The sequence below is a fragment of the Crinia signifera genome, chromosome 8, assembly GCF_055691185.1.
Source record: "Crinia signifera chromosome 8, ASM5569118v1, whole genome shotgun sequence".
In the NCBI taxonomy this organism is placed as follows: Eukaryota; Metazoa; Chordata; class Amphibia; order Anura; family Myobatrachidae; genus Crinia; species Crinia signifera.
In genome coordinates, this window is record NC_139224.1 from 67,755,318 (window position 1) to 67,766,145 (window position 10,828).

A 10,828-nucleotide genomic window follows, 5' to 3' on the forward strand; every position below is an offset into this window, starting at 1 on the left:
ATGGATAGTGGGTGACAGCAGCATAAGGGTGATGGATGAGGTTGATGGGCAGTGGGTGACAGCAGCGTGAGGGTGACGGGCAGTGGGTGATAGTGATGGATAGTGGGTGACAGCAGCATAAGGGTGGTGGATGAGGGTGATGGGCAGTGGGTGACAGCAGCGTGAGGGTGACGGGCAGTGGGTGATAGTGATGGATAGTGGGCGACAGCAGCATAAGGGTGGTGGATGAGGGTGATGGGCAGTGGATGACAGCAGCGTGAGGGTGACGGGCAGTGGGTGATAGTGATGGATAGTGGGTGACAGCAGCGTGAGGGTGATGGGCAGTGGGTGAATAGTGATGGATAGTGGGTGACAGCAGCGTGAAGGTGATGGGCAGTGGGTGATAGTGACGGATTGTGGGTGACGGCAGCGTGAAAGTGGCCTGGTGATGGAAAGTGTACTGGCTCGGGGGGCACATGCCATCTTGCCCCCCGACACAGTCCGCCACTGGAACTTGGGCCCCTAGGATTATGGGGCCCTAGGGCAACTGCCCATCAAGCCCTTGCATTAAGACGGCCCTGAATATACAGATGTAGCCGGCCACATCTTTGCAGGGGATGGCGATTCTATCGCCAGCCCCCACCAGTGGCCGGCTACCACCAGGGGCGTGCGCGCATGAGACGCTCGCGCGCCCTGTGGCAACGGAGCTTGGCGGGGGTCCCTGCTGCCTCCCCCGCCATCGCCGCCGGTCCCACTCGCCGCCACAACCCCCCCCCCCCCTGAACTGGGCAGCGTCTCCCTGAAGCGGAGATGGGCAGGGAGACGCTGCCCTGCCGCCCCGATACTGGGACGCACATGCATGTGAGACGCACACGCGTCCCAGTCCCTAACGCCGGTGCTCGCCAGTGAAAGTGATCTGGCGGGCACCGGCCAAGGATGAGTGGCGCTACATCTGTATACATTGCTGGCCTGTGCCAGCAATGTATATATTACTAGCTAATACATAATCATTGGTGCCCAGTGGTACCAATAATATATACATTGCTGGTCTGTGCCAGCAATGTATATATTACTGGCTTATTAATAACATTGGTGCCCAGTGGTGCCAGTAATATATACATTGCTGGCATGTGCCAGCAATGTATATATGACTGCATTATAAACATTATTGGTGGCCAGTGGTGCCATCAATATATACATTGCTGGCATGTGTGAGCAATGTATATATTAATGGCTTGTTAACAACATTGGTGCCCAGTGGTGCCAGTAATATATACATTTCTGGCCTGTGTCAGCAATGTATATATTACTGGCGTATTAATAACATTGGTGCCAGTAATATATACATTGCTGGCATGTGCCAGCAATGTATATATTACTGCATTATAAACATTATTGGTGGCCAGTGGTGCCATCAATATATACATTGCTGGCATGTGCCAGCAATGCATATATTAATGGTCTGTTAATAACATTGGTGCCAGTAATATATACATTGCTGGCCTGTGCCAGCAATGTATATATTATTACTCCCTTTAAACATTGGTGGTCAGCGGTTGTGTGTGCATACACAGTACACACTGGAGGATGCAGCCAGTGAGCCGGAGGCGGGGCGTTTGGCTGGGGGCGGGGCGCTCCGGCGTGCTGTGTAGCCGGGAGGGGGAGAGGAAGATGTGCTGCCTGCAGGTCTGCAGCGTGTGAGCCGGACAGCGTGGGAGCAAGGCGGGGTGAGTATGTGCAGGGGGAGGGAGCGGGCGATCAGCTGGGCTGAAAGTCTGTCATCTTTCAGCCCGGCTGCCGTACACATTTAGCGATGATGGCTAAAAAACCAGCCATCATCGCTAGATGTGCTGGTAAAACCAGCAGACTGCCCACCTCGGTAGCGATGATGCGGGAGCGCGCATCATCGCTAGTCGGGGATCTCTGGCCCATACACACTAGGCGATTTTCAGCCGAAAATCGGTCAAAACGCCCGTTTTGACCGATTTTCAGCTGAAAATTGTCAAGTGTGTATGGGCCTTTAATCAATTCCACTCAGTTGCCTGGAAATTGTTTATATTGTTTTGTAATTTTCCTTTTGTATTTTTAAACCATTGTATTTTACTGTGCCATCAGGTATTTTTTCAGTAAAAATTAATACACAAATCCAATCATTGGGTATTACTGTTTTCTAATAATAGCGCTGCTCTACTTGCCTTGTGCTTGTATTGCTTTGTCCTCATATATATGTGTGTGTGTGTGTGTGTGTGTGTGTGTGTGTGTATATATATATGTGTGTGTGTGTGTGTGTGTGTGTGTGTGTGTGTGTGTGTGTATATATATATATATATATATATATATATATATATATATATATATATATATATATATATATATATATATATATATATATATATTATATATAATATATATGTGTGTATATATATACACACACACACACACACACGTGTGTGTGTATAGGAATCATACAGCGGCACTCCACAGGCAAATTCAAAGGTGCTTTATAAGTGTCCCAACGTTTGCAGGCAGGGAGTGAAACTACACCTTCTCTCACACATGCACAAACATCCAGATAAGGGATGCCCAAACTATGTATGTATACAAATAATTAAATAAATAATGGGGTATTGGTTCATGAATTGATCAATGCATTTAAGTTTATTATAAGAAGTTTGAGTTCTTGACAATAAAGCTGTCCATATTTTGTCTTGGTACTGCAATGCTTTCTTCTAAAAGTATCTTTTTGTCACTTCGGTAGGATGTCTTTAAGCAGGCAACAGAAGACCGCCTGACCAGTGCCAAGGAGTTACCTTATTTTGAAGGTGACTTCTGGCCAAATGTTTTAGAAGAAAGTATCAAAGAGTTGGAACAGGAGGAAGAAGAAAGAAAGCGAGAAGAGAATACAGGCAATGAGAGTATTGAGGTTAGTAAACATAATTAAGCAATTATATCTTTACTTTATATCATTATCATTGCACCCAATGTTAATACCCATAGTTGAATTTGGTTGCCATATTAAGCAAAGTACCCATTCTCAGATGGAGTTTCACCTATTAATGCTAGCATCCACTTCAGAATTTATTTGGAAAGGTTGAGTTCAACTGAAGAGGCCATATCTTTTATTTTGAACTGCAAAATATTATCTGCAAAGTCTTTATCTCCTAATACTTCTAAATTAGTTATAGCTCCATTATTTTTCACCTTAAGTTAAGTAGGGGCATATAGTCATTTAATGGATAAGGAAGGACAAGAAGTAATTTTTTTTTATTTTATTTTTAACTTTGATAGATGTCTTATGTGATGAAGTAAATTGCAGTAGTTTCGAGATGTCCTTTTTGAAACTTTAAGTATATATAGAAATGCAATTCTTTTCTACGGCAGCTTTTATCCAAGCCAGGCTTTTATATTTATGGAATGAACAGATACATAGGGCAGTATTCAATGTGAATAATGGTGATGTGCAGCGAATCGCCATGTTCCGGAGGGCTGGAGCATTCGCTGCCAGCCCTCCCTGTCGCTGTAATCCATGCCACAGGGGCTCGCTGCTCCTGACGGCGCTTTTAATTTGCCACAGGGAACTGGGGGACGGCAGCAGGCAGGGAGATGGAAGCTCACCTGCCTGCTCCGGACACTGTGGGGCAGAAGCAGGGCTCCTGGGGACACAGGCAGCAGAAGCTGCCCCCCGGGAGAGCTGGCAGGGGACGGGGATAGGGAGCCACTGCACTGCTCCCACTCGGCATATGTAATGAGTGGGAGCAGTGAATATCTAATGAGTGTCTCTCAGCCCCCTGCTGGCGGTTATGTGTAAAAATTTTTAATCAAATATTCATGTGCAGTACATGAAAAAAAATAGCATGCCCCTTCACAGAAAAAGATACAGATTTTTTGACCCCAAATAATAAAAAAAAACTTTCTTTTAAAAAATTTCAGTTCACCATAAAAAATGGCGATTGCTACATGGTGACACACAGCGAAAATCACTTAGAAAGCAATTCGCCATCTGAACATTGAATACTCACGGCGAATCACATTGAAAAACCCATTGAAAAACCACAGCAAATTACGACGAATTGTCCGTCGATCAGTTTTTCAGTAAAAAGATTCACCGTAGAGCACGAAAATAGCACACATTCACCGTAGAACATGGCAAATCAGCCTCATTGAATACTGCCCTATGTGTTTTGTGACTTAAACTAAAAATGGTCTTGGTACTTGTGTATTATAGCGGCGCCCCCGATGTACATCGCGCAATGTTTTTATCGCATAGCATGCCATGCACCCGATGGCATGCGATGCAACGCGATTTTGGCCCCCTATGCGATGAAACATTGTATAAGCACCCTAAAGGGTGCTTTTAAGCACCCAAATGGGTGCTTACAATGTTAAATGCACCCCCACGCCACCCCCCCCCACTATAAACGTGAACCCGAAGCGTGGCGAGCGCAGCGGTACGCGTCCTCCGACCTTTTCATACCCCCACTATCCACGTCGGCGTGGAGTTGAGAATAGAAAGTGTGGCGAGCGCAGCAAGCCCCGCGAGGGGATGCAGATACCTGTGAAGCCTGCAACGGGACGCCGATACCTGTGAAGGTATGCGCGGGGCTCGCTGCGCTTGCCACGCTTCGGACTCGGTGGCTCGCTACGCTCACCACAATTTCTATTCTCAATTCCACGCCGACGTGGATAGTGGGGGTATGAAGAGGTCGGAGGACGCGTACCGCTGCGCTCGCCACACTTCATGTTCAAGTTTATAGTGGGGGGGGGGGGGGTGGCGTGGGGGTGCATTTAAAATTGTATGACATTGTACAATATTGCGCAATATCGCATCGCATACCATCGCATGCCTTATGGCATGTGATGCGATGGGCGCCGCTATAATACACAAGTACCACTGTCTTTTACTGTTATGCACGTTTCCTATATATTCAATATTTTACCAACTGCATAGAACTTTACAGAAGACGCCATTGCTGTTCATTGATGATTTCAGAAATTATTTAAATGGAGATTTCTGCTTTTTTCTTATACTTTTATTCAAAGGTTGGAAAAGGAGATAGCAAGAATGCAAAGAAAAAGAACAATAAAAAGACAAGTAAGAACAAGAGCAGCCTGAGTCGAGGTAACAAGAAAAAGCCTGGGATGCCGAATGTTTCCAATGACTTGTCACAGAAGCTCTATGCTACTATGGAGAAACACAAAGAGGTGGGTGGTTCTACTGTGCCTCTTTGATTGTTGATATGAGTAGAAGTGGTATATATTACGATCTCTTAAATAATAAGCTTTAGATATGTTAAACCGAATACTCGTTTTATGCTTTTAAATTGTATGAAACATTACTTTTCTTTTTTTTTTTTTTTTTTTTCATACTATATGTAACACTCAGTTTTTGTTTCATGTAAATGTTCCCAATTATAGTACCTTTTCGCTAATTAAACTTTTCTTTCCTTTTTCCATCTAAGGTCTTTTTTGTCATTCGTTTGAGTGCAGGGCCAACTGCCAACTCTCTGGCCCCTATTGTAGAGCCAGATCCACTAATTCCTTGTGACTTAATGGATGGACGTGATGCTTTTCTAACCTTGGCCAGAGACAAACACTTAGAATTCTCATCACTACGTAGAGCCCTGTGGTCCACTATGTGCATGTTGGTGGAGCTTCACACCCAAAGCCAGGACCGATTTGTTTACACCTGTAATGAATGCAAACACCACGTGGAAACACGATGGCACTGTACTGTATGCGAGGTACGTCTATGGGAATTTAATTTCCTCTTCATGTAAATATAGTATGCTTTAATGCAGCACACTTTTTATAAATGATTTATGGATTTGACCGTTGTTTAATTATGGAGCAAAGAGTATCTGGTGTATTTACAGTGGTTATAAGTGAGCATCCAAAATGAGGTTCATAACCAATCCAAGTCAGTGAATTTGCCATAGAGAACAATTCTTAGGGGTTATTCTGGTTCATTCCTTCTGGCAAATTCCTTCTCAAATGGACAAAACCATGTGCCACTGCATGTGGGGTAGATATTACTTCTGCAGAGTGTTAGATTTGGATGGGGTTTTACTTCAAAGTGAGATCATTATTGCAGTGTAAAAATGAAGCAGTCAGTATTTTCCCTGCACAGAAACAAAATAACTCACCCAAATCTAATTCTCTCTGCACATTTTACACCTCCCCCCCCCCTGCAGTGCACAGGGTTTTGTCCATTTAAGCAGGAATTTGCCAGAAGGAGTGAACCAGTATTAACCCCCTTATCTGCTTATGCTACTTTTCTTTGGAAAATATTAATTTGGACTTAAGGGCAAAATCATTACATTTTTACAAATAGTATTAGCCTTTTCATTAAAAAGTACATACATGTATGAGAAAATGAAGACATTGCAGGACAAGTACATGGTATATATGTAAACATTGCTTCATCCGAGTTTATAATATTAAAATGTATAGCATTATGTCAGAAACCAGTGGTTAGATGACATTGGCTCAGATGTACTAAGCCTTGAAAAGTGATAAGGTGCAGAGTGATAAATGACCAGCCAATCCACTCCTGTCATTCAAAACCACCCTGTACAGTGGCAGTCAGGAGCTGATTGGCAGGTCATTTATTATTCTGCACTTTATCACTTTTCAAGGCTTAGTGCATCTCACCGATAGTATGGAATAGATGATCTTTTAAGAAAAGTAAATGAGGACAGGGGGCCCAGCTTGTGCAAGCACACATTCTGAAGAGGAGCAGGCAGATGAACACAATTGGAGTAGACCGTGAAACATGGGCTAGTTTGTTAGCATGCACCATGTACCTATTTATTTTATTTGGTATTACTCATTGACACTGCTCTTTATTCTTCTATTTCTTAATAACCCTTTTTTTTTTCTTTAGGATTATGACTTGTGCATCACATGCTACAATACAAAAACCCATGAGCACAAAATGGAGAAACTTGGTCTTGGTTTGGATGATGAGAGTAACAGCCAGCAGGCAGCTGCAACACAAAGTCCTGGAGATTCCCGTCGGCTGAGCATACAGCGCTGTATCCAGTCCCTTGTTCATGCATGCCAGTGTCGCAATGCAAACTGCTCTCTGCCATCGTGTCAGAAGATGAAAAGAGTGGTGCAGCATACAAAGGGCTGTAAACGAAAGACAAATGGAGGATGTCCTATCTGCAAGCAACTTATCGCTCTATGTTGCTACCATGCCAAACACTGCCAAGAGAACAAGTGTCCAGTGCCCTTCTGTCTCAACATCAAGCACAAATTACGGCAGCAGCAGTTACAGCACAGGCTTCAGCAGGCCCAAATGCTGCGCAGACGAGTGGCTAGTATGCAGCGAACAGGGGTAGTAGTCCCACCTCAAGGTCTCCCTTCACCAAACTCCGCTGGCCCAACAACACCTACAGGACAGCAACCCACTACACCACAGCTAACTCAACCCCAGTCACAACCGTCCTCACAGCCTCAGCCACCACCCCCAAATAGTATGCCACCATATGGTATGCAGCGAACTCAGTCCTCAAGTGGTATGTCACAGGGCAAGTCAGCTGGACAAGTGACTCCTCCAACACCACCTCAAGGTGGATCAATGCAGCAGCAAGGTCCTCCTCCAGCTGCTGTGGAGATGGCCATGCAAATTCAGCGGGCTGCAGAGACCCAACGGCAACTGGCAAAGGCACAAATTTTCCCACGCCCTATGATAAACTCAATGCAGCCCATGAACACCATGCAGCAAATGGGAATAAACCCACAGCAAGGACCACGAGGAGCAAGTCTCATGGATTCTGGAATGGGACCGGCAAGCTTGTCACAACCTCAACAGCAGCCTTCACAGCAGCCACAACCGCCTTGGGTACAGAGTGGACTTGCTCAACAACAAACAATGCAACCCAACATGCAGAGATCACCTGTTATGTCTGGACAGCAACAGGGGCAGTCAATTAATATGCCTCCCCAGCCAGGTATGGGCCAGGTTCCTGGGGCAAGCCAGGCCAAACAAGGTTCTTTACCGCAAGCTGCACTTCAAAACCTACTGCGTACTCTGCGTTCACCTAGTTCACCAATGCAACAGCAGCAAGTGCTTAATATCCTGCATTCCAATCCACAGTTGTTAGCTGCCTTCATCAAGCAAAGAGCAGCCAAATATGCCAGCAGTCAAGGCCCACCAGGTCCTGGCAATATGACAGGAATGCCTTCCCAAGGAGGCATGCAACAAGTTGTGCACCCCAATGCAGGCATGCAGGGCATGAATCCCATGCAGGCATTAGGACAGCGCCCTGTCATGTCCCAACAACCTCAGGCACCTCCGCAGCAGTCTCCTCAGCAACCTCCATCTTCTCAACAGGGCATAGCAGGAATGAATTCACAAGGCCAATCGGTGAACATCAACCATGCTGGAATTTCACCACAATTCCGTGAGCTTCTAATTAGACGTCAGCAAATGATGCAACAACAGCAGCAACAACAGCAGCAGCAGCAGCAACAACAACAACAGCAGCAGCAGCAACAGCAAGCAGCTGGTGCTGGAATGGTAAACCATAACCAGTTTCAACAGCACCAGGTCATGGGTGGATATTCACAGCAGCAACGAATTCAGCACCATATGCAAATGCAACAAGGTAACATGGGACAGATGAGCCAGTTACCCCAGGTAATGTCTGGGGATGCTGGTAACAGCTTGCAGACCTTCCAGCAGCGCCTTCTGCATCAGCAGATAGGATCTCCAGCACAGCAGAATCCAATGAGTCCACAGCAGCATATGCTGCCAGGTCCTGCTCAATCCCCCCACCTCCAAGGCCAGCAACTCCCTCCTTCACTAAGTAACCAGGTGCGCTCTCCCCAGCCAGTACCCTCTCCACGTCCCCAGTCCCAGCCTCCTCATTCGAGTCCATCTCCACGCATGCAGCCACAGCCTTCACCTCACCATGTTTCTCCCCAGACAGGTTCTCCTCATCCGGGCATGGTAGGGGTTGGGCAAGGGAACCCAATGGATCAAGGACACTATGGGAGCCCGGATCCTACAGCTATGCTCTCTCAGATGGCTGGTCTTCATGGAGGTGGGGTGTCTGACCTAGGTTTGAGTGCAGACAACTCTGACCTTAATCCCAGCCTATCACAGAGTACATTAGACATCCACTAAAATAAGTGGCGAGGGAGTGAAGACTTCCATCCCTCTTTCCTTGGGGCAAAGACTTTAAGTATAAGAAATCCAGAAACAAAACAAACTTATTTTCGTCTCAAACTGACTTTTTATACTGATGAACAGCTGTTTCTTTTTTTGAGGATTGGGGAGGGGTGGGAATCGGGGATTTGTGGGTATTTTTCAGATTGTTTTCATAATGTTTTTGTGTTATATTTTTTTTTTTAATTCTCCAGAGACGCTGTGCTTAGAATTATAAAGACCTGCAGAGAGTGGGGAGGGCAGATATTAATATTATTATAATTATTACAAAGAATATATTTTCAGTGGCTGGGCCAGCCTCCTGATCTCTTCCTCTGTTATGATGCACAGTGCATTCCCTAGCTCCTGATATTCTACACACCCCTAACATGACTGTTTTTATGTTGCGCATATTTCCTTGTCTTTTTTTATTTTTTTTCTTAAATTAATGAAAATGTAAAAATGTTGACTGTTTTTATTTGATGTTGGACGGTTTTTGTATAGCCATTTCTTTTCCCTGTGTTACCATCCCTGTCTCAGTTTTTGTCTCTGATCCACTTCATGATAAACCCTTTCACCAACCACAAATTGCACTCAACGCAGGGTTCACACTCTTTGCAATTGCTGTGATCATAGCCATAAGGTATATATATATATATTTTTGCTTCCTTTAAAATGTACGTGAATCACAGTTGGAAAGGGCTCTTTTTATGGTCAATTGCCCTAATATTGGGCATGAAGGGATTATTTGGTGAGAAGGGACAGCTGTGCTCTTAAACACAGAGGTTTTCAGAGGATGGTTTGATGTTGCTTTAAAAAAGAAGATATATATATACATATATATATATAAATAAATCTATATATAAATAAAGTAGCCCCACCCTTCTTTACTGCGCTGGAAATCTTTTGGGTACAAGGCATATGAATAATGTAAATGTTCACCCTTCCACCACATTTACCTTATGAAAGAACCCCACAAAGGAAAAAAAAAGTTCTGTTAAGCCAAGTATTTGCAACGTAAATGGTGTTATGTATACACATTTCAAAGGGGCTTACGGAAATATATTTTGTTTATTTTACTATATAACTGCACCAGCCAGGTCAGATGTACTATATTTATTGGATTGTAGACTCTGGAAGAGGTATATAGTTAAACTTTTTTGTTTTTATTTTTCCCATCAATATTACTGTAACATCTGAGTAAAAGATACAGACTAGTAGTTGAGAGAATGTTAATGCCAGTACCTCCCCATAATGCTGGTTATGACTGTTCAATCCTTTCTCTGGAAAATTGTACTTGGGGATGTGGGAGGAGAGCGAAAGGAAACAGACCAGTCTCTTTCCATGTCCCCTCTCCTCCAATAGCGTGGTGTTAAATGGTGTAAATCATGTGATAAACATGGGGTTTCCTAAATACAAACTTTAAATCACTGTACAAATTGTTGCAATTCATTTCTTATTACTTATTGTTAAATAAACTGTGTGAGACAGATGAAATGTTGAGCTTTCTTCTTTTTTTTTTTTTTTTTTAACAACCATCAAACCTGTTAGGTGAGAAGTCCTGTATTGAAAGTATATAAACTACTAAACCAACAAAAAAAGTGGACCTGTGTTGCACCCCAAATCTAGGAGTGGGGAATGCTGTGGTCTAGTGCTTCATTTTTTTTTTTTTTTTTTATAAAAGTGTTAGTTATA

At 44.2% G+C, this 10,828-nt stretch overlaps 1 protein-coding gene across 4 annotated transcripts in view; it reads left to right on the top strand.

Annotated features, from left to right (window-relative positions):
* EP300 (EP300 lysine acetyltransferase) overlaps nt 1-10,623 on the top strand; it is a 108,306-nt gene extending 97,683 nt beyond the window's left edge. For all 4 annotated transcript variants that reach the window (XM_083156634.1, XM_083156636.1, XM_083156635.1 and 1 more), the window contains exons 28-31: nt 2,738-2,902; nt 5,020-5,181; nt 5,439-5,720; nt 6,863-10,623. In XM_083156634.1, the coding sequence (XP_083012760.1) occupies nt 2,738-2,902; nt 5,020-5,181; nt 5,439-5,720; nt 6,863-9,112 (2,859 nt within the window). In that variant the 3' untranslated portion in view covers nt 9,113-10,623. The remainder of the gene's footprint in view (nt 1-2,737; nt 2,903-5,019; nt 5,182-5,438; nt 5,721-6,862) is intronic.
* Nucleotides 10,624-10,828: the final 205 nt, after the last annotated feature.